Source organism: Aethalodelphis obliquidens, unplaced genomic scaffold (genome assembly GCF_003676395.1).
Source record: "Aethalodelphis obliquidens isolate GAN/ISIS:26980383/991018 unplaced genomic scaffold, ASM367639v1 scaffold8, whole genome shotgun sequence".
NCBI lineage: Eukaryota > Metazoa > Chordata > Mammalia > Artiodactyla > Delphinidae > Aethalodelphis > Aethalodelphis obliquidens.
The window spans coordinates 46849100-46873002 of NW_020837952.1; the positions used below are offsets into that span (position 1 = coordinate 46849100).

General features: G+C 45.2%; 1 protein-coding gene across 2 annotated transcripts in view; it reads right to left on the minus strand.

Annotated features, from left to right (window-relative positions):
- Positions 1–23903, minus strand: part of NT5DC3 (5'-nucleotidase domain containing 3) — a 55339-nt gene that overhangs the window by 17917 nt on the left and 13519 nt on the right. Inside the window, exons 1-10 of one of the 2 annotated variants that reach the window (XM_027107366.1) lie at positions 20375–21536; positions 19029–19213; positions 12970–13044; positions 12460–12515; positions 6828–6918; positions 5744–5881; positions 3941–4001; positions 3417–3519; positions 3171–3272; positions 802–883 (exon numbers count right to left, since the gene is read on the minus strand). In XM_027107366.1, the coding sequence (XP_026963167.1) occupies positions 802–883; positions 3171–3272; positions 3417–3519; positions 3941–4001; positions 5744–5881; positions 6828–6918; positions 12460–12515; positions 12970–13044; positions 19029–19196 (876 nt within the window). In that variant the 5' untranslated portion in view covers positions 19197–19213; positions 20375–21536. Of the gene's footprint in view, positions 1–801; positions 884–3170; positions 3273–3416; positions 3520–3940; positions 4002–5743; positions 5882–6827; positions 6919–12459; positions 12516–12969; positions 13045–19028; positions 19214–20374; positions 21537–23903 lie in introns of those variants that run through there. The other variant, XM_027107365.1, reaches the window with a different exon arrangement.

Genomic DNA, 23903 nt, shown 5'->3' on the forward strand with positions numbered 1-23903 from the left:
TTTAGCAGCTGAGACCTACCATGATTCGTTTTACCAATTATCTGAGGCTGGACATTTACCTTGTTATCTATTTTGTAAGTAACTTCATGATACTTTGCTTGTAGCAAAGCTTTAGCTACATCTTAATGATTTTCTTAGGCTCACTTCCTAGACTTGGAGGGCTGTTCAAAGCTGATCTTTCAGGCCTAAAAAATATACTTAGGGCCACATACAGCAGTTTGTTACATATCCAACAGGAATGTATCAGTACTTTAAAAAAAAAAAACCTGTATAGTACTGTATAGTACTGTTCTGTAATTTTATGTTATAAATATTACACACATATAAAAACGTTTAAAGATAAGATAAAAAAACCTAATTTCAGTAACACAAAACTGGACAGCAATTCAATCATTTACTCAAACACGAGAGAGCTTTATATGATACTGAAATACATCAAAACTGTACACAAAACACAGTTCATCAGGAAATAATTACCAATTTGGGTGCGATGTCATGTGATTAAACACTTACTAAAGAGAAATTTCCAAGGTTTACTACTGGCATCTTAAATTTCATATCCTATGGAAAAAATGCTTTAAAATTTTTTTTTCAAAAACTGTTCAATTCTGAGCTAATTTACACACAGCACATTGAAAATGTATGGACTTAAGATTAAATTCTGCCACTAAGTTATAAACAGTCCATTGAAGCAGAGCCCTTGGGACTGCGCCTGGCACATGGCAAGCCTCAGCGAATGTCAGCTGTTATCATTATAACCGATCACAAAGCAACAAAAAGGACAGATGGGTCACGAGATACCTGTTTATAAATCTGGCCTTTCTGCAACTTGTAGATTTTATCCCAGAGTAAGACGCCTTTCTCATTCACCTTCCGGAAAGGTCTAACAACAGAAACAGGAAACATTATGATGTGTGGTAGCAGTGCAGGCTGTGTGCTATATGAGAAACTCCACGGTTAGCCCCTGAGAACAGAAAGGAGCCAGCCGAAACCAAGACCCCACCATCACGTTCCCGGGCCTCGTGCAATACACCCCAAACTTCGGACACCGGTATCCAAAGGTTAGTGAGAAAAAAGAACTCCAGGGTCAAATATATTTGGAACACACTATCCACTATCCACTATCCCCGTTCCTCCTTAAAAGTTACCGATGGCTCTGAAAAGCCCTCCTATAAAGAAACTCTCCTTAGCCCAGATTTTCTAAACGTATTCAACCGTGTAGAAAACTTTTCACCCACAAAAAAAAAGCTTATAGAAATACTGCTTAGTATATTTATCCAGCTTTGTACTTGAAATGCAACCACTCTAGATACAATATACATCAGGGATCAGAGAACTGGGCATACTATTTTATGATGGAAAAATAGGAAAAAAAGAATAAAGGCCTCATTCCTCACCCTGGGGGTGCTAGTCCAAAAAACACAAGGTTTGTTTGTCCTTTTTCTTTTTTTTTAGGTAACACTTATTTGGATTGCTTTCCTGGTTATAAAAATACAAACTCACTGCAACAAAATCTGGAAAAATGCAGAAAAATACAATGAAGAAAAGGAAAATCATAATGCCAGTACCCAGGTAGAAACACACCATTTCAAATAGTGGATATCTTTCAGTCTTTATGTATCTGTTATCTTTCTCTTTTTTATGAACATAAAATGAGCATCATTTGAGGATATTAATACGTATCTTTTTCTCTCCAAGGCTGTGAGCAATTTCCCATGTGATTATGTAACCTTCATACATCATTTTTTTCAGTTGTAAAACATGTTCACTGCCATTTAAAAAAAAAAAAAACACCTCATTTTTAATGGCTGCATAATATCCCCTCATATGGACGTTCCTTTAGGTTGTTTCTAACCTTCAACATTGTAAATAACATGGGGATGAACAGGGGTAGAGAATTCTTAATCCAGGCACCCAGAGTAAGGAAGAGCGCTGTGCTGGGAAAATCTAATCCAGGACAGGGTCCTGCCACTGAGTATAAACATGACAAAGGAGGGAGGTGAAAGGAGATATGGGGCCCTCCCCTGACCACTCCACCCCGCTGGGATCTAATAAGAAAATGCAGGAGAGCGTTTTATCACTGACCAAACAGCAAGCCAGTGTTTACAGCTGTTTTGTTTTTTGTTTTTTGTTTTTGTTTTTGTTTTGTGCGGTAAGTGGGCCTCTCACTGGTGCGGCCTCTCCCGTTGCGGAGCACAGGCTCCGGACGCGCAGGCTCAGCGGCCATGGCTCACGGGCCCGGCCGCTTCACGGCATGTGGGATCTTCCCGGACCGGGGCATGAACCCGCATCCCCTGCATCGGCAGGTGGACTCCCAACCACTGCGCCACCAGGGAAGCCCTACAGCTGTTTTTGATCACTACAGGGCACCGAATTATTATGCTTTAAATCACCTAGCAGAGAGGGAAAGGCTGCATGGTTACCCACTGCGGAACAGAGAAATGTGGGTAAAAGTGTTTCAAAAATAGGTCACTGTTATACAAATACGAATTATTTTTATAATCCTAGTGCGGTTACTCTCAACACTACTGACATTTGTGGGGGATGACTCTTGGTGAACCGGTCTGCCCCGCACGTTAAATCACCTTTTAGGACCCCCGACCCTCTGTCACAAAACGCGAAGAGCACACCCCTGTCACCTTCACAACCCAAACTTTCCCATTCCTCTATTGCTCAAGGATACTGCGGCAGAAAGACTTTAAGTTTTGGTCTAGATTTACTCCACTTGATGCAAAACCTGTATTGCAGAGAAGTTCTGCAAAATCTAAGTGCAATTGTCAGTGAACCATTTAGAGCTCTATTTAAAGAGATACCCACGAGGTGGTTTGCTGTTGCTGTTTTGTTACGCTTCACAAGGCATCTGCATCGAGAGATCTAATTTACTAGGTGATGCTAAGTTTGGAATTTTCATTGTTGTCAATTGTTCTCTTAAAGCCTGACTCATGGGACTGAAGTAGCCCGAACTGAACTGAGAACCGTTTCAAGAGGTGTCAGCTGTCTGCTATGTACTCATCCCACCTTCCTTGCAATTACTTGCTAGAGGGTTAAAAATCAAAAGCTATGATGTTAGATGCTTGTGATTTTCCAACTGGATTTCACCAAGACACATTATGTAAGTATTCGCAGCAGCAAATGAATAAAATCTAGTCCCTAAAAAGACAGACACTTACCTCCGCTTATCATTAAAGAAGTTTGGCTTCTCCGCCTGAACAATGACCACATCAAACAGGTCCCTCCAGTCTTTTCCAACAATATACCTCATCCCTTTGTCCCTAGAACAATATTTCAGCCAGGTTAGTCTAACACTGCAGGGATTAACTATTCTTGCAACTTTTTCTTTCGAATTTCCAACTATCAAAATACATGGAATACAGGAAGTGAGCCAGAAATTAGCCGGGAATCACAGAAGAACTTACACAAAGCTACTGGGGCTATTGGTGATGAGAAACATCTTCTTGCCGTGATCAGCCAGTTTGGCCAACACTGCACGGGTCTGCTCAGGGTAGCAGATGTACTTTTCTAAAGAGCAAGAGAAAAATGCACACAGAGTTTCAGGGTGGAGTCAGTCAATCCGCAAGCACTTCCTAAATGGGGTCCAGCACTGTCTAGGGCACTTGAGGGGAGAAAAGCCTTCAGGAAGCTTGGTTCGAGGCAGTATATCGGTACCCGGTGCATCAGTAACCAACACCCTGCCTCTTCAGTCTAAGTGGAAAAACCTAAGTGGCTGCAGCTACCAGCTCCTCTCCTTTCCAGTCAGGATTATGTCAAGTTCTGAGACAAAGGGGAGGGAGACATCTAAGGCGCCAGGATGCAAGGTCCCTGCACTGCACTCAGAAGAGGTACTACAGCCCCTGCTCAGCACCTGGAGTGAGAGTAAAATACCTGCATAATTACATAGCAAAGGGAAAGGCTGATCTTCACGATAACATCCAGTACATACCAATATCTGCTTCAATTGCTCTGTACATGATTCCTTTGGTGTGCACGTCCCGAATTGAATCCTGTCAAAAGATACGTTTTTAATCAGTCAGAGTATAACTGAGACAGTCTGAGTAAGAGGACAAGCGAAATGGCCTTCAGGATAATGTCTGTCTGCAGAAGCCTGGCAACCCAAGCACTAAATGAAATCTAAATTCTGGTCCATTTATCACAGGTGGCCCCTGGGAAGAAACTTAAGTTGCCATGGTGATAGCAGCAGTTTCCAGTGCAATTTTCAAAAAAGCCACTTGGAGGAGGTAATTTGTATGAACAATTCTGAATAAAGTCCCACAGGATAAACAGTCATTTATATGCAGTATCATGATCAAATAATTCCAGGTCATCTGAACAAAAGGAAATTACTGCTCTTTTCATCTTTGCTCCCTTCCCTGGACCCCAGCAGCAGGTTCTGTTGGGCAGAGAACAATGATAGGATCCTCCTCTCTTCAGTGCTACCGAAGAGGCAAGGAACTGTCAAGGATCTCGGAACTCGGGCAGAGATGTGGTCCAGCCGGCAGACGTGAGGAAAAGCCACTGGCAGGTGTCATGCCTGGCAGGTCTCAGAGCACAGCCCCGCTCTCAGGTAGCTCTAAGCAGGTCTACTACATAGATGGGCACTCCTGGAGGCACATGGAAACTTTCTGGAGTCTGTAGCAGGGGACTGGGCTGCAGAAAAACTGGGCCAAAAGCCTTAGAAAATTGGTAGGTGCTTATCGTCGGGAATGAGCACCTCTGGACTGTAAACTCAACCTCACTTATCTTCCACCACAGGCCTGTTTCAACTGCGCATCGGCAGAAGGCAGTGGTTAAGAGCAAGCCGGAGCCCAACCTCCTGGCCTGAAATGCAGGCTCTGCTACTTACTAGCTGGATGTCCTTGGGCAAGTTACTCAACCTCTCTGTGCCTCAATTTCTCTCTCTGTAAAAGGGAGGTGATAAGAGCTCAGGGCATTCTTCTGAGGATTTAATTAGTTAATATGCATAAAGCATTCAGAAAAATAGTGCCTGGAACACAGTAAACTCTACACGTGTGTTCACTATTAGTGGTAGTAATACTTCATAGTAAAAACTGAACTTTCTAGTAAACATCTTTCCTCATGAATGCTAAGGGTTACATAACTACCAGTGATTCTTAAAGATGAAGTATTTGTGTGAGCAAAACAGAGAACCAAAACTAAATATTTAAATTTAGTTCAAATAACACCAGACTGATATTGAGAAACTGTTCATTCATCCTATATCTTCTTAAAACCCATGATTCAGGGCAGTCAATACTTAAAATTAGTCATGAACACATAATAAAAACACTGTAGTATGTACATATGGATCTTTTAAAAATACAGATATTTAAATAATAGATGCTTAGAAATATGTATTAAAAATATATATTAAATAAGCAATATATAAACATATTTTTAAGTACTGAAAAAAGTTCAGACAGCTTAAAGAATATATCTATAGACACATGTGAATATGGATGTAAATTAAAATACATAAACACAAAGTCATGTAAATGATGTGTGTATGTACGCACATGGAAATCCAGATAGCAAGTACCCTCTTCTTTTAACAACCAATTTGACTCACTTCCAATTCTCCTAACATAACATCTTTCTTAGGATTTTTCAGGGTTAAACCACAAATAAAAGAGATCCCAAGCAAAGGATGATTTCAAAGACCCAGCCGACAAGGGAGGCCAGGGATTCTGTTACTTCTGCTGAGCAGCTAGAAGAGGTGCGGCGTCATGGCAACCCACGTCCACACCACCTTGACGTCTTTGTACAGGTGCACAGGCTCATAGTCAATGTTGTTCTTCAGAAAGTACTCGTTCACACAGGACAGCAGGGTCATCTCGGGCAGGGAGAAGATGTCCATGAACTGCTTCATGGTGTTTCCGTGGGAACTCTGCAGGCAGGGAGGAAGGCTTCAGCAAGGGAGCCAACACCACAGTAGACTTTACACTCACCCAGGGGATTCTGGTCGTCAACATCTGGCTCCCTCCCCACAAGGAAAGGAAAATTCTAATAATGGAAAAGTAAAAACATTCACCTTGTTTCTTGTCATTCACGGCAGAGCCGACGTCTCACTCTAAGTGTAAGTGGGATTTCCAAGGAAATGCCCTGATTTCCCCCCAAAAGTCTAACCACCCTTCCCTTTCCTCTCCTTTGGCTCCATCCATCTTAAAGCTCACACGCTTTCATCACACACAGAGGCAAGCCAGCAAATTGATTCTTACCCACGGAATGGCCTAAAAAGCCACTAACTCTCCTAAATTTGAGCACCCACAGCCCACATGGGAGTTTGGAAAAGAGCCTTTCTCTGAACACCTGTGATTTATAAGACTAAGTTTACCAGCTGATTGGGCATCTTCACTGCATTTTGATCATGCAAATAAGAGCGCATCTAATAGTACAAGAAGCAGAAATTCGGAGAGCAAAGAGGACCACAAAAGTTAGAAAAGCAGAGGTTTCCCTTTGGCACAAAGTGACGTGCTGCCCTTAATCTCAGGGGAGGCAACAGCTGCTGTACAATAGCCCCCAGTGACTTAATCCAGAAAGTGGGGACACACACGAGGAGATAGTGGCAAGCGAGGGGGTACAAGGAAGGTATACAGAGCCTTCGCCAGGTAGGGGGGAAAGGGCTGAGAAAGGAGAAGCATGGAGGAACCCAGGAGAGACCCTAACATACCCATCTCTCTCAAATCGAGGGTCTCTCAAAACACAACCCCAAATGTCCTTGCTGATTCCCTATAAGCAGAGAGTCTAGTAGGTCAAGATCCTAAAGTTACCAGGCCATGTTTCGAAAAGGAAAAAGACAGGCTGCTTGAATTAAATAAATAATTTCTCGTTACCTTCCCATAAAAGTCGCTCATCTGTTCCAAAGGCACGTGGGAGCCCTCGTACATTTCAATGACTTCCTCATCAGGGACCACGCTGAGGCCTCTGGGAAAATCACAGGCAGCAGTGATTTTGATCAGTGAAATAATGACTCCATTATTTGTTCTTAATTCTCTCAATGTTTTTGCATTCACAAAGTTACTGGAGAATAACTGGCTCAGTAAGCATATAGCACTCTCAAAAATAAAAATACAGCCATGGTAAAACAGATGACTTTGTGGCATTAAGACTAGGGAGTTAACACAAAAGATTATGGAACCTGTGTTCAGAAAAAACTGTCACACATTTACACACACATTTAACTGCCTGTAACACAGGCAGTTAGCATCAGCTAGAGAGAGCAACAGTTTTCAGACCTCTGACAACTGCTGGCATTTTTGAACTGGGATGCAAGACGCTGCTGTCACAAAGAGGCAGGAGGTGCCACCGCTAGCTGCTGTAAATACCAGGCATGATGCTGCTACTACTACTACTACCATTCTACTGGTAATGAGAGCGGGAAAAATAATAGCTAATACCACATGGCCCCTGCTGAAGGCCAGAAATGAATTCCACGTAGTCATTCACTTAATTCTCAGCAATCTTAGGAGGGAGGCACTATTATTCTTCCCATTTTGCAGCAGAAGCCACCAAGGCACAGAAAGGTCACAGACCTTGCCCAAGGTCACCAAAGTAGAAAGTGGTGGGTCAGGACTGGGTCCCAGGCTCTTCAACCACCACATCACACGGCTTCCCTCAACAAGGTACATGGCCTCCTAATGACCTGCTTTGGGGTGAGTTTTGGGTTGTTTTTTTTTAATGTTTTTAATACATTAGGGAGAGAGAGGCTGGTCTGTCCCCATCATCCTCCTGCCCTCTGATACTCTACCTTAAGAAGGTGAGCGCTGAGGCAGAAAAAGTCATACACCAGGCTCCAGTGGACTATACGCCACGTCAGGATGCCTGACACCACCTCTGGGAGGAATGACCCCAAATGCTGCAACACACTGAAGGCCAGTTTCCCCATGTGTAAAAAGTCAAGGTAACGTCCCCCATCTGCCTGCTTCCAGGAGCTGCAACAGAATCTGTAAATGAATCCAACTCCTCCAAAGAGAGGGAAAAAAGGATTGTGGAGTCTGACTGGCCGGGATTCCACCCCTGTCTCTGGTGCCCATGCTGTGAGCAGGTGGTTTCACGTGGGATTTAATGGTCTCAGACTTCCTCCCCCGGAATAGCCCCTCTAGAGAACTGTGAAGGGAAATATCTGTCCCCACCCCTGCTCTAGAGGAGAAGGCACCTGGGAAACAGACACCAATGGTGAGGAAACCACAGAGTGAATGATGGAAACACCGGTTACTAATACACACAGGTTGCTTATCACACTTGGCCGATACTAAACTGCGTATAAAACATAATTTACATGTGACGTGTAACTTTAATGGAAATATCACTTCAGCCTCTTTCCTCCATTCTCTACCCTTATCTTAATTTTAAAAATAGCCAAGGGGATTCATTGATATTTTGCCTCTGATCTTGATTAACTTGAAACAACGACTGGCCTTTGAAAACAAAAGAGCACTGGACTTCCCTTTATCTTCGCTCCAGAAATCAGATAAGACACTGGGACTAAACCAGATCGTTCTAGACAGTGACCTTGGAAGACAGCTCTGGCTACCACAGCGGCAGTCAGCAGTGAACACCCCTAAGGCTCTGACGCCTAGAAAGGGAACAGACAAAGTAAAGGGATTCTGCCGGGGGAGTTATTTTTCTGTCCCCACCCTAGGGGCTGCCTGGTCCTTCGGAAGCCACTGCCACCTCTAAGACACGTTCACGGGCCGAGGCCACAAAAGCTGCATCTTTAAGGCCCACGCAGCCAAATGCCAGCTCAAAACATGCAGACCGAGCAGCACACAGACCTGCCGCACCCGAATGCGGCCTAAACCAGCACTGAAATCAGAATAAAACTTTACGTGGCCCTGTGTGCGTCAGAGAGATAGAAAGGGTAGGAGCACAGACCTGAAAGAGCCTGCCCTGGGTTCAAGTCCCAGCTCCCTCACCTGCTGGGGGGATGACCTAGAGCAGGAACAAGTAATTTAACCTCTTTGGGTGTCAGTGTCATTTTTTAAATGGGGGGCGGGGGCAAGAGCAGTACCCACCTCCTGGTGGTACCTCCTGAGAAGATTAAATGAGTTGCTATAAACAGAACGGCACCCGGTATGCGGTAAGTACTCTCCAAGTTCTGCTGCTGTGACTACGATGGGAACAATCCTAGCTTTTCACAAGGTTCCCAGTTAAGATCTGAAAACATGGGTATGAAACAGGACTGCGGCGGGGAGCCAGCCCGCCCCTCGGCCCAGCGGTGCTCAGGCACACAGGCCACACACAGTGACCCTGCGGGGATCAGAGAGGGACGAGGCTGAGACACAAGCATGCTTCCCCGCCATCTGCTCATTCGTTACCCCTTTGGAGGGGAGAGAGGAGACAAGTGACATTTCTGCCTGCCTATGCCGTTCCAAGCATGCTCTAGTCCAAATGACCGGCCGCCCTGGAGGTGGGTGCTGGAATCATGCCCATTTTACAGAGGCGTAAACACCAAGGCTTTGAGCAGGTCGATAACTGGCCGCACACACTTGAGCAGTGGGGCTGGGGTTCACACTCAGGAAGTGGGACTCCAGAGCCACACACGCACCCCTGCTGCTTTGGCTACCACAGCCCCGAGGCCCCAGCAACCTTCCCAGGACCTCAACCTGAGCATTCCTTCCCCTTTAAATGTCTCAGCAGCTCCTCCAGCCTAGCCCTGTCCACACCCCTAAAACGATGGATGATTTATCCACAGAAGAAGGAACGAGATAATTAGGAGCCACAGGATGGGACGGACCACAGGAGAGGAAGACCCTGTCGGGCTGAGAGGGTGAGAAGAGGCCTCAACACCAGTCAGCCATGCAGAAGGACGGGTGAGATTTCAAGAAGCAGAGGAGAAGGAAAACCACGTCCTGGGAGAACACCAGCCTGAACAGATGCCGAGCAGTGCGAAAGGAGAACTCGGAGGAAAGGAAGATTTGTGTTGTTGCACCTGCCCGGCATCCGCTCCCTGAGACTGGCTGAAACTGCTGGGAAGAGAAACGCCCCTTCTCCCCTTGACCTGGGGCTGGAAGCCTGGTACTGCGAGGGGTCACCACGCGGAGGGGCCTGCTGTGAGCTAAGCCGGACAGAAGGAACGCCAAGAGACGGAAAGAGGACTGACAACAACTACCTGGCCCCCTGGAGCCAGCCACACCTGCAACAAGCTCTGTCCCTAGACTACACAACTAGTGAGCCCAAACTGGGTTTTTTTTAAAGCCAGTTTGAGTTGGGTCTCAGTCACCTGCAACCAAGAGTCTTAACCAATCCGGGAAGTAAAGGAGGTGTGTACGGCAGAAGAGGAAGCTAAGGGTTTTAGAGAAGGTTGATGGAAAATTTAAGAGATCTGGGCTCTATCCTTCAGACAGTGGGGAGCCATCCAGGATTTCAGAAGAGAGAGGGGTTGTTGAAGGCAATGCTTTAAGTAGATCAGTCTAGCAACTACGTCCAGGATGGACTGCACTGCAGAACACCACAGAGCCCAGGAGGGATGGGATAAGCGACTGAGTCCAGGAGCAGAGGGTAGAAACATAATTGGAGGGACAGATTTGAAAGATCTGCCGGGGACTTCCAGTTAACCCTCATACATTCCGAAATGCCTGCTGTACACAGGCCAAGAGCACAGACTCTGGAGCCAGACTGTCTGGGTCTGAATTCTACTTCTGTGTGGCCTTGGGCAAGTTACCTATTAACATCTCTGGGACCAATACTAGTACCTACCTTATAAGATTATTTGGAAGATCATATGAGTTAACTCAAAACCTTTATGGCAGTATCTATCTCACTGCAAAACTCAATATTTGTTAGTTGCTATTTATTATTACTAATATTATTATTCTCATCACCACCACCACCTCTTCTCCCTCTTGAAACACCATTAAAATGACAGCAAAAGAACAAACTGCTCAAAATCAAAGGAAATGAGTACAAAGACATCAGCAGATAAGACATTTCAACATGGTTTTGGAAAACAAACAGTTGGTGAGAAGGAGGCACCTGACTGAGCAACATTGAGAACGGGGCCTGCAAGGGGACACCAACGAGAGGAACTGATGAACGACCACAGATCCCCAGCATCAGCCGTATCCAGCGCCAAGAAGCTACTGGAGGATGTGCTCCAGCAAAATGAGGGAGTAAAGCCAGAAAGAGGAAGAGATGGGAACCAGGAAACAGGGAAAGTAGCAAATGGAAGTCCCAGAATGAACAATCAGAGTAGATGAGAGCAGGAGGAGGTAGTCAAAAAAAAAAAAAAAGTAACTGAGACATTATGTAACACACTTGAATTGTGAGGAAATAAATAGATGCTGGATATCTATGATGGAACATTAAGGAAAAAACTAGAGATACCTAAATAGAAAACTAAGCAAATAAAAAATGAGGTTATTATTAAACCTAAAAACCAAGCACTGTAAAAGAAAACGATCTCAGTGCACGACGTGGCTTAAGAATGAACAAGACCTACAGAGTCATAATGCAAACGGTGACACAATCAGAGACAGATCTCAGCAGGGTTAGGAGGGTGAGGCTGGAGAAGGGGGTGCGTGCGCAGGAGAGCCAAACCCTCAGCCCTCACAGCAGGGACAATGTCCAGAACTAATAAATTAGGAAACAGAAGTGTAAGCACATTTAGAAACAGAAAGACAAATACCAAATATATACGTAAATACAAACCACACTCCTAAATCCCACCCACAAATTTAAGAATTAGAAAAGGCAAAACCCTTCATTTCAAAGTTACAAAGATGTCTCACTGAGCTCAGTACTTCTACTAATTCTATCAATAATAAACAGGAGGGCTTCCCTGGTGGCACAGTGGTTGAGAGTCCGCCTGCCGATGCAGGGGACGCGGGTTCGTGCCCCGGTCCGGGAGGATCCCACATGCCGCGGAGCGGCTGGGCCCGTGAGCCATGGCCGCTGGGCCTGCGCGTCCGGAGCCTGTGCTCCGCAATGGGAGAGGCCACAACAGTGAGAGGCCCGCGTACCGCAAAAAATAAATAAATAAATAAATAAATAAATAAACAGGAGGAAAAGAGTCTTAATATCCAAACTACTCAATTACCATGGTGGGAACAACAACCTGCCCCCACCATCCCTCCCCATCCACACCTCCTCTGCAGGACCCTCACTCAGGTGGCCACCATCACCTTTGGAGAGCCCGTCCTCCCCAGAGTCCTCCAAAGTGCTCCATAATGGCTGAGCACATGTCCATCATCACCTGGGTCACCATGGACTGCACTCATTGGTCTACCTGTGTGGCTTCCAACCTACGTACCGAGCTCCTTGAAGACATCCTCACAAGCCAAACCATTAGCATCTAACATGGTAGTGGCCTGATCAATGTTCCTGAATGAGGGAGGGAGTGGGGGAATGAGTGAATGGTTCCCAGATACACACACTGCAGCCCTCCCATCACTAAACACTCAGGGGGTCTTGAAACCCAAAGCCACATGGTTCCTTCAGGTACATTAAATTTACTTCCTCTCTTACCTGTAGACAGTTCCCAGCTGTATGTAATGAAAAGCATCGATCTTCATCAAGACCGCCTTCAAAAACACAAGCACACACACAGGTAAACGATGAACAAGAATTTGCATATTTAATGAAAATGCCAGGTGTCATGATAAATCCTATCAACATCAAGTTGTCTTAAACAAAGAAGCATCCTGTATGTTTCTGAAAGCTTTGCTTGCCGAGTTCCTCATTAAGGAAACGGCCTGTCTGCAAAAAAAGATATGACAACCACCTTGTCCTCATTATGTTGAAAATGAATGACTATTGGAAATAAACAAGTATCTCCCAGTGGCTAAATGCATTCGTGCTCTTCCAGTACAGTCTCTTGAAAAAGACTTCATCCAAAGATGTTTTGGATAACTTAGTTCTTCAGCCCCAAAGAACAAAATTTAAAATCAATTTACACGTTCAGCAAAGAAAAGCATCAAGAGTACATTTGACTCCCGAGCATGTGTAACTGTAAAAAAGGATGAGAATTCAACCTACCCGCTGCACGTCATAATGCAGTCCACGGATTGCAAAGTTTGGGTCATACTCATACTTCCTGATTTCCACGGGATACTAAGAAGGAAGAAAGGAACCGGTTTTAGCTAGCGATGTACTAAGTTCAAGACAGCATCCACACTCGGCCCCTGTACGAAGGCTGAGACGGCTCGTGCACTTGGGTGGGAAGCTGGGGTCAGAAGGGACAGGCCACAGCTTGCCCTCTGCTTCCAGACCAAGCGCTGCCAGGCCACAGAGCACCCCTTCTGCCCTACTCCGTGTTTATCTGCCCACACACAGGAGAGGCCTCAGCCCCCCAGCTTCTTCAGCCCCCCGGTTTCTCTGGCCTTAACTCTCCCCTGTCCTCAGCTGCAGGGACCCCTCAGCCGTCGGTACAGCCTTCCTCCCACTCAGGCCAGAGACACCCTCTCTCAGCACCCGGCTCCCGGGTACAGCTCCAACTTTGGTTCAGAACACACGGCCTGGCTCCCCTGCTATTTCCTAATCATTAACCTGTCCCTCGTACTACACAAAAGTCCCAATCCCCTCCTTATCCACTGCACCTGGCATCCAAGTCCTTCCCTCTCTCCCGAGATCTCAGAATTGGAACACCAGTTACCTCGCTGGTAGCACCGACGTACCGAGCACACTGTCTGCTGCTCTGCACAGCTGGCCCCACCATGCCCATTTGACAGATGGGACCTCAGAGGCTCCGGATGAAACAACCTAGCCTGGGCCACACAGCACGGAGCGTGGTGAGGCGGGGGGTCAGGCTCTCCCCACTGCCCCTGCCCTCAGAGCGTGCACCTGCGGGCCAGAATATCGACTTCTGAGACTAGGGAGGCTGTGTCCCCAGGATCTCCCAATCACGATGTGAACTGCTTACGTAAAAAACCTACACAACTGTCAACGGGCACAGGAAACCCCTCTACATGGCTGCACAGCTACCTCCCAGTGCACGGCCAGGGTCACGCGTGTGCAAGAACATCTCCTGGAACCACCAGGCTGACCCTCACGCGGCAAGTTTCCCGGCCAAGCTGCACAAAGCGCTGAGTCAAATGTCACATTCGGGCTCATTTATCTAACACCTGCCACGAGTGCCAAGGAATCGCTCAGTGCTATTTCCCTCCTGCGCAGAAGGGTATAGAAACAAAGTTCTCCAAAATCCACACGAAACATGAAGCCAAGGCAAAAGGACCTGCATCAGGCAACTCTACACCAAGCACTATACACTCTCACTTAACGGTGGAATCCAATGAACACGTCAAGTATTTACTGAGCGCGTACTTTGTGCCAGGGCCTAGGAGTGTGGCAGTGAACAAAACTGACACTGTCAGGACTTCCCTGGCGGACCAGTGGTTAAGACTCCACGTTTCCACTGCAGGGGGCCCGGGTTCGATCCCTGGTTGGGGAACTAAGATCCCGCATGCCACGGGGCGCAGCTGAAAAAACCAAAAAAACAACTGACACCGCCTCTGCCCCTAAGAAGTTTCCATTCTGTGGTGGGCAGGTGAACCATAAACATACCAACACATGGTACAGTGCCTCATAGTGATAAGTACTACAGAAAGAATGCAGTACAAGGGTTCAGAGATCTAGAAGAAAAAAAAATGAGGAGCATGGCTTCGGGTTGCCCGGAGTCAGGCAGGAGGTCCCACCAGAGGAACTGGCAGGTGCAAAGGCCCGAAGGTAGGAGCGTGTTTGTCGGTTCAAGGAGCAGCGAGGCAGCTGGAGCAGAGCGAGGGCAGAGGGGGAGGAGAGGAGGCTGGTGAGGAAGCCTGGAGCCCAGGAGCACTAGAGGCCTCTGCTGTCACTCCAAGTGTGATGGGAAGGCTCGAGGGGGCCTTGAGTCCAGGACCGAGATGACTAATGTCTGAAGGTTCACTCTCGCTGCCGAATGGAGAACAGACTAAGGGGCAAGAACAGAAGCCAGGGGACCAGTCAGGGGGCTACCGCACCATCGGGCGGGAGGTGACGGCAGCTTGGACCAGGGTGCAGGCAGCGGGGGAGGGGAGAAGTGGATAGAGGCAGGCAGGACATATTCTGAAGGAGTGAAAAGAGAGCTCATGGCTGTAGAGACTGACTTCCTCCCAAACGGTACAGTATGCGAAGGGAGGTAAGAGTAATTTTGTAGTGGAGAGACCTGGTAAACACTGCCTCAGCCGGATGGTCAGGCCAGCGTCGTCGGTGGTGAGTCACGTTGACAGGATGTGATGAGAATGGAACTCTACCTCCGTGGTCTTCCTCCCCAAATCCACAAGCCCAGTCTAACCATGAGGAAACAGGGGACAACGCCCAAGAGAAGGGCCTGCTAAAATGTACTGACCAGGACTCTTCACAACCATCAAAGTCATCGACGGGTCACCAAAAATAAGGAACTTGTAAGAAACTGTCAGAGCCAAGAGAAACCTAAGGAGACGTGACACCTAAATGCAATGTGGTGTCCTGGATGGGATCCTGGACCAGGAAAAGGACGTGAGGTAAAAACGAAGGAAACCTGAAGCAAGTACAGACTTTCATCAATAACAATTCATTAATACCAGTTCCTCAGCTATGATAAATGCACCGAGGTAATGTAAAATGTTAACATTAGGGGAAAGCAGTCGTGGGGTGTACTCTCTGTACTACCTTTGCAACTTTTCTGTAACCCTAATGCTCTTCTAAAAGGAAAAGTTTATTATAAAAAAGAGACAGCATGTGCTGAGAGATCAGAGGTGGAGCAGAGGCGAACTGAGGAGCAGAGGCTGGCGTTAGGCTTTGGATTTGAAAAACCGGGTGAACGTCGGTAACCATTGATAATCAGGAACACTGATGAGGGTGCAAATCTGGGAGGTGAAATTAAGAACTCTTCTAACACTGTCTTTCTATCCCTTGGGGCAGACGTACCGAATGAAAATATAGATACGGTTATTACCCAATATTTATTTCAATTTTTGTAAAAACTTATTCTCGTGAAAAAAAAAAGAGGAAGGGTAATTACGAAAGGGACGGAACATTTACATTTGCTTTTCGGGAGACGCTAAATTGCAAACTTACTGCTCTATTACTATGCGTCTCGGAAGCAGATGTCTTTCATCTCCACAAGTACTTTTAGCCTTTGGCAGGAAAAAATGGCACCAAACTCAATGCTTCCAACAGCATCTTGGAAGAATTATTTTCCAATCCAAAACAAGAGAAAAACCTGCATTAGCATAACTGCCTCTATTAATATGCTTGACATAATTAGTGTTAGGACATACTTCTTTTATCAAAGCAACAAACAGATATAATGGGAATGAAATATCTTAAATCTAGAAGCTTTTCTAATCATAATGATTGTCCCTTTTCCCCATCTATTTCATCTCCCTTTTCTCTCCAAAGTTCATAAATTTTTAATCTTCATGAATATTTTATTTTCATATGAACAACACACCCACAGGGTAAAAGAAAAGGTGTTATTAATCCCACAAAAGGCAACGTGAACAAACAAGAGAGCATCTCTGCCTTGGAAATACACAAATCTAAGTTCAAATTCTGGTTCTGCCTCCAGTGGTCTTGTGGCCTTGAACTACTAGCTGAACTCCGTAAGCCTCTGTAATACAGAGTGAATAGCCATTTGCAGGGCTGTCACGCAGATCAGAAATAATAGTAGTAATAGCTAACCTGTACTGAGTGTATTCTATGTGCCAGGCATTTTACAGAAATTAACTCCTTTAATTATCACAATAACATGTGAGAAAAGTACTGTGCCCATTTCATAGAGGAGGAAACTGAGGCTCAGAGACATTAGGTCAGTTACTCGAGATCACCTAAGAAATAAGTGGTAAAAGCCAGGATTCAAACTCCAGCAGTCAGGCTCCAGAACCCGTGCTTTCGGCACTAAGCAGACCACCAACAGTTGGTGTGTTAGTATAATGACCTTCGTTTTGTAAGTGGCATCAGTCACAGCAAACGTTGCAGATGACCTGGGATTAGAATGCCAGCACCAGTGCAAGAGCCCTTCCGCTCGCTCTCCAATGGGGTGGTGGGGAGATGGGATAAGCCGACATACAGGAGGGCAAGAGCAGGACCACCTTGCCCTTATCCTGCTTCCATCCTCAAAGTGAAGGGAAAGGACCGTGGGTTAGACCGAAGAGAAGAGTCTCTTGAACAAATGGAGAAATGCAGCTGGATGGCAAGTGGCTAGATGGGTTTGCATCTGATCAAGTGGCCATAACTAAAGAAAGCTCGGTGGCTGAAGGGAATGTTATTTTTGGCAAGTACCATTTCTGCATTTTGAATAAGGACAAATGAGTTCCTTATTAAATCCACTGATAACCAAAAGCTGAGGGGATCAGGAAATACACTGCACCAAACGGTGAGGATCCAAACAGCATTTATAAAGGTACGACACGCAGAACCAGGAAGGTGATGGGCTCCCTCTGCTCCACACTGGTCAGACCCCATCTGCAGTAACATCTTCAGTTCAGAGCCTCACGTTTGAGAGGGATAAACCAGAGCACACACAAAGGACGGTGACCAAGACGACGAAAAGATGAGAAAAGACGCCAAATGAGAATGGCTGGAAAAACTAAGAATGATCCAACAGGTAAAAGAAGTCTTAGAGGGCATAATGGTCCCTATTACACCCAGCCCATTACTCAAATAGTCAAGTATAAAGCATCAGTTTTCATGATTTAGGTTTCTAGGTTACTCACACCCAACCTCCCCCACCCCCAGCCCACCTCTGTGGATAAACTCCTTCCAGATTCCACTGAAATATCACCTCCTTCGTTGTTTCCCCAATTCCCTCGGGCAGAGAAAGTCGTTCCAACCATCCTCTGCACATGCCTAGCTCTCTGTTCAGATGTCTGTAGGGCTCCACTAGGCAGAGGCTTCCTAATTTACCTGCCTACAGGATGGACTCCCCCACTAGACTGTTGGTTCTCCAAGGGCAGCACCTGTATCCTACTCACCTTCATCCTCCCTGCTTCTATGACAGAGCTTAGCACAGAAGAGGACTGAGTAAAGGGAGAATGAACGTGTGAAGGGATGAATGAAGAAGGGGGATCAGTGGTAAAAGCTGCATGAAGGCAGAACTGTTCAACCCATGGAAGAATCTCCCCAAATTCAGAACACCTGCACCCCAGGCACACTCCTCGGGATGCTGTCAGGGGTTCTCAAAGGGGACTGGTCCAGACGACCTCTGAGGATGCTTCTCATCCTGGTCCCTGAAACATGTACTCAAACTAGACTAGAGAAAACCACGTTTGGTTTTGAGTGTTTTTCTTCCTTCCTTATTATAAGCTTTCAACAACACTACACATCAAAAGACAGTCAAATATTCTTTAGGAACGTGATTCCGTTCAGTGATGAGAGGAAAACATTGCCCATGATTTCAAGAACTCCTTCCAACCAGAACTCAACAGTCTGCCGCTGCATCAGGCTTTGGGAGAACCTATGTCACTGCTCCATGAGAAAGGAGAGGGCAAACGTCCGCGGCTGAATCTCCACTAATGAGTAACTTGGGACAGTCTCTTTGTCAGAGACATCTAAAGATTCTTTATTAAACAAACAACTATCTTCCAGGTACAGAGTTTCAGTTACACAAGATAAATGAGTTCTGGAGACCTATTATATAGCATAGTACCTATAGCTAACAATATTGTATACCCAAAATTTGCTAAGTGGGTAGATCTTATGTTAAGCGTTCTTACCACACACACACACACACACACACACACACACACACACACACAAATAACAATAATGATAATAAAGGGGGCAGGAGGAAACTTTGGGAGGCGATGGATAGTTTATGACCTTGATGATGTTTCACACACTTATCCTGAACCTCAGTGAGTTACATACATTAAATACATATAGCCTTTCACGTGTCAATCATACCTCAATAAAGTGGTTTTTTAAAAAAAACTATCTTCCAGATGGAGTCATTTGGAACGGAACCAAATCTACTCATTCATTCAGCAACAATTTACTAAGGGATGTCTATGGTACCATGCACGAGGCCAGGTCAGCTCACTGCTAGTCTTCAAACGCCAAAGGGGAAGGGGAGGAGGTCTGTGATGTCCCCATGCTCTTACCCTGTGTTCGTTGATGAGAAGGTCCCGAGCGGCATTAAATATCAGTGTGTGGAGGTGCTTGGAATAAAACACCAAGGTGTAATCATAATCGAAGCCATAGATTTCAATGTCCGACAGGCTCATCTCATTGTTTGAGAAGATGGCATCTGGATTCAACAAGTTGCTCATAATTGAAGGAACCAATTCTAGAAGTAAAGGGAAAAAATACATTATACCCTATGATAAATAAAGGTTAGTATGATTTCGAAACAAAATGAGTAAATTAAAGTGCAAGTGGGATTAGCCTTCCCTTGAAAACATTATGCTAAGTGAAAGAAGCCAGTCACAAAGGACCACATATTGTATGATTCAATTTATATGATATGTCTAGACTAGGCAAATCCAGAGTCAGAAAGTATCAATAGACTGGTGGTTGCCTAGAACTGGCGGATGGGGAGAAAGGGAATGACTGCTAATGGGCATAGAATTTCTTTTGGGGGTGATGAAAATGTTCTAAAATTGATTGTGGTGATGCTGAACAGCTGTTTTGATTACACTAAAACCCACTGAATGGGAAACTTTAAGTGGGTGAATTGTATGGTATGTACATAACATCCTAATAAGACTGTTATAAAAAAAAATTTGCTTCGACATCACGAAAAGATTTGTTTTTGTTTAAAAAAGAATACATGCCAGTTAGAGATTTTAGAAGATAGAGAAACATGTAGATAATTAAATATCACCCACTGTAACATCACCCAGAAAAAAACTATTAACATTTCCTGTATTTGCCCCCCATATTGTTCTGTGTATGTAGTCTACATAGTTGACCTCACACGATATACACAGCTTTGTGCTCCACTCTAAATTTAATACCCTATCATAATGTGTTCTATCATTACAGACTTTCTAAGAATATAAATTTAAATCATTATATAGGGCTTCCCTGGTGGCACCGTGGTTAAGAATCCACCTGCCAATGCTGGGGACGTGGGTTTGAGCCATGGTCCGGGAAGATCCCACATGCCGTGGAGCAACTGAGCCCGTGCACCACAACTACCGAGCCTGCACTCTAGAGCCCGCAAGCCACAACTACTGAGCCCGCGTGCCTAGAGCCCGTGTTCCACAAGAGAAGCCACCGCAATGAGAAGCCCGTGCACCGCAACGAAGAGTAGCCCCCGCTCGCCGCAACTAGAGAAAGCCCATGCACAGCAACGAAGACCCGACGCCGCCAAAAATAAATAAATAAACTAATTTTTTTTAAAAACCCATTATATAAGATTCTGGTATATTGTGCCACATCAACCTTTTACTCTATGTTACACACTTAGGTATTTTTCCTGTTTAAAAAAAACAGCATTAAGTACCTTCAGATGTTCATCTTTGCCTTTCAGATGATTTGTTAGAAATGTGATTATCCCCAGGATACCATCAGGGTCCCCTGGATCCTATGTTAGTTTTGAGCTTCTTTTTTGAGCAGTTCTGACTATTTGTGAGGATTGCTATTTTCATGATCTTTATTCTTTCTTGGAGGTTTTCCAAAAACTCATCCTACCTTACAACTTCCATGAGCCCACTGGATCCTTTTAAAAATCTAAGATGCAGTATGGGAGGTTAGTGACCTTAGTTTCCAACATCTTGAAACATTTTGCGATTTTATCATTGCAGGCATTATTTCATCATTATCTAGCAATTATTCTCACCTATGATTTTAAAAAAAGACTAAATAAAGAAAGCAGGGTATGACAGGAGATTGCCCAAGATGTTGCAATAGTGAAGCAAATCATCGCTACGTCATCCTTCAGCTTCCTCATTGCCCTGCCCGAACTATCACATCATTTTCAGGAAGGTATATCAAAGAAGTCTGAAGATACCATCTCTGCAGTCATTTTTTTAGCTTTCATGGAACACAGTTGAGAATTCATAATTTTCTATCTTCCAGCATAAAACTGACAGAAGAAGACATTTCACAATTATTAGATGAGTCAGAAGATAAATGCAAAGGGACAGAAAGCAGCTCTCTAGAGTCGGGTAATGACAGAGACTGCACAATATATTTCTAAAGACAAAAAGGAAGCACAATATTCTCATCCAGTCATTTCACAGGTAGTCATTTAACACAAAGAATCTCATCGTGCAACATTTTGCAACAAGAACACAGACCGTCCCATTTTGCTAAGAGGATATGTAACAGCATTCTCTCACCTTTTATGATGTTTGTGCACCAAAATTTACCTGAAACAACTCATCAGTAAACGAATGCTGAAGGCAGGTGACTTCCTGGAGATATAGGTACAAAACCACCTGTAACGCACACACACGAAAAGTGAACTGTCCACATCTTACTACTAAAATTGAACTATCTGTATTTTACCACTCTTGACGTTACTAAGGGCCACCTCCTGGCTCTGTCGTAAGAGCTAATATTTATTAAGCACTTACCACGTACTATATGCTCAGAAGCGCTTTCTATCACCTCATTTAATCCTTACGACAACCTCATGAGGCGAAGGCTCTACTATCCCCACGTGATGTATGAGGACACTAGAAGCACACAGAAATTACACAATTGGCTGAAGGACACACAACCACTAAACAGCAGAGCTGGGATCTGAACCTGGTAAGTCTGGCTTCAGAATCTGCGCTCTTAATGCTCTTCTCCAGGACTATGGGAATCAACAAGCATTTGAGAAGGGTGCACTTATTTTCGCAATACAATGGAGTCAATCCTTCCTCATTTCAATGCTTACCATAGAGTCTACAACGCTTCCTCCTTCCCTTCTGCTCACTTCTTTCTCACATTATCCACTTCTCAGGGGCCACCTGAAATACCCAAAAAGTACTGCTTTCACAGGGTGACAACTCCAATCGGGGCACCGTGCCAGCCACAATGACGTATTCTGAGCCTTTCAGAAGGCTCCTTATAGTTGTGGGGCTTGGATCCCTTTGAGAACCTGACAGAAGCCATAGAATCCTCTCCCCACAGAAAAACACAAATAAAATTTTGTGGAAAACTTCAGGAAGGTTGACCCCTGAAGCCTATTCATGGTCACCAGGTAAGATGCCAAGTTTCTCTCCCACTGACAACCTAGATATGACCAAGTCTACTGAAAATCCAAATAGCCAAGATTCACCAACAATTCCATTTCTTCTTAGTTCCCTTTGTCAAAATCAATGAGATGGTAACCTTGGCCTTTTTTTTTTTTTTTTTTTTTGCAACTAAGATCCATCTGAGGATAAGAAAGATAGTAACATTTCAAGAAACTTGAAGGCAGACAGTTCACAAGAACTAGTCCTCAGGAAGGGAGAAGCCAGTGGTCCTAAGCTCTTCAGCATCCAACACTGAAGACCATCTGGCCTTACATCATCAACGGGGCACCGCAGAGGATGTCATTTTCCGAATAGGACCACATGGCATTGTCTGTACGAAGTGAAGCGGGATCGCTTACAGAGTGACCAAAAGCTCTTCTTTCACAAACGACCTTTCCAAGGAAGCTCTCATGGCCTGTTGACCTTAGAAGTTTCTATTTAGAAAGGTGCTGACAGTGAAGTCTACGTCCCTTTCTGCTACCTGAGAAGAAGTTGTGAAGCCCTCAAGAAACACGGCTGTGCTGGAACATGGTGCTGACAGTCAGCACATCTCCAGAAGCTGCCCAGGAGCGTACTCCCCACTGGAGGGAAAGCTCAAGGTGTATCAATCACGTGAACATCATCACCGGAAAGCTTGCACGTTTAATTTGTCATCACTCGAAATAAACACAAGGAACACCAGCAGCTTAAAAGGATCTCAACATCCTACGCAATCACTTCAAAAAAGTGCTAAGGATAAACGCGAGTCATTACAAGGCAAAAGGAAAGAACGCCAACCATTCAGGGAAATATGGTCTGTCTAAACTGAGGACTCCAAGTATAAACAGAAGGGCCCTTGACTAGTCACTTATGTACTTCCCCAAAGCAGACACAAGAGTGGGTACAAATTTAGAGAGCAAATTCCTTTTGCTCCTAATGGATGATGACAGCAAGACTACACAACGAGGGCAAAGACATGGAGAGACAGCTCTGCTGCTCTGCCCAAAGCTCCGACCAGAGCCGGGTTCCAAGGCGGCCACCCTGAGCTGGGAGGTGAGCGCCTTTCCCGGGATCAGGCGGCAGACTGGGCGCCCCCTGCACTCGCACCAGCTTCCGGTTACCTGCTCATCCCACAGAGCACTAGGACACGCAGTGGACCCCTTACAGGAAACATCTGTAAGCTTCCTGGGGTTCTGTGCTTGCTTATTTTTATTGTGGTAAAATACGCGTAACACAAAATTTACCATCTTAACTGTTTTAAGTGTACGGTGCAGTGGTATTAAGGTGATTCACACTGCTGTGCGACCACCCCCACCGTCCAGCTTCAGAACTCTTTCCATCCTGCGAAAGTGCAACTCCACACCCATTCCATTAAACACCAGCTCCCCACTCCTCCTCCCCCAGGCCCTGGCAACCACCCTTCTATGTTCCGTCTCTAGGAATGGGACTCCTCTAGGTACCTCATGTAAGGAGAATCACACAGTATTGGTCTTCTGTGAGTGGCTCATTTTATGTAGCATAGCATCGTCAAGATTCATTCATGTTGGAGCACGTGTCAGAAGTTCACTCCTTCTAAAGGCTAAAGAATATTCCACTGTATGTATATCCATTTTGTTTATCCATTCATCTGTGATGACACATGGACACTTGGGTTGCTCTCACCTGTTGGCTATTGTGAATAAAACTGCTATGCACGTGGATGGACAAATACCTCTTTGAGCCCCTGCTTTCACTTCTTCAGGGTATATACCCAGAAGTGGACTTGCTAGATCATATAGTAACCTGATTTTTAATTTTTTTTTTTTTTTTTTTTTTTTTTTTTTTTTT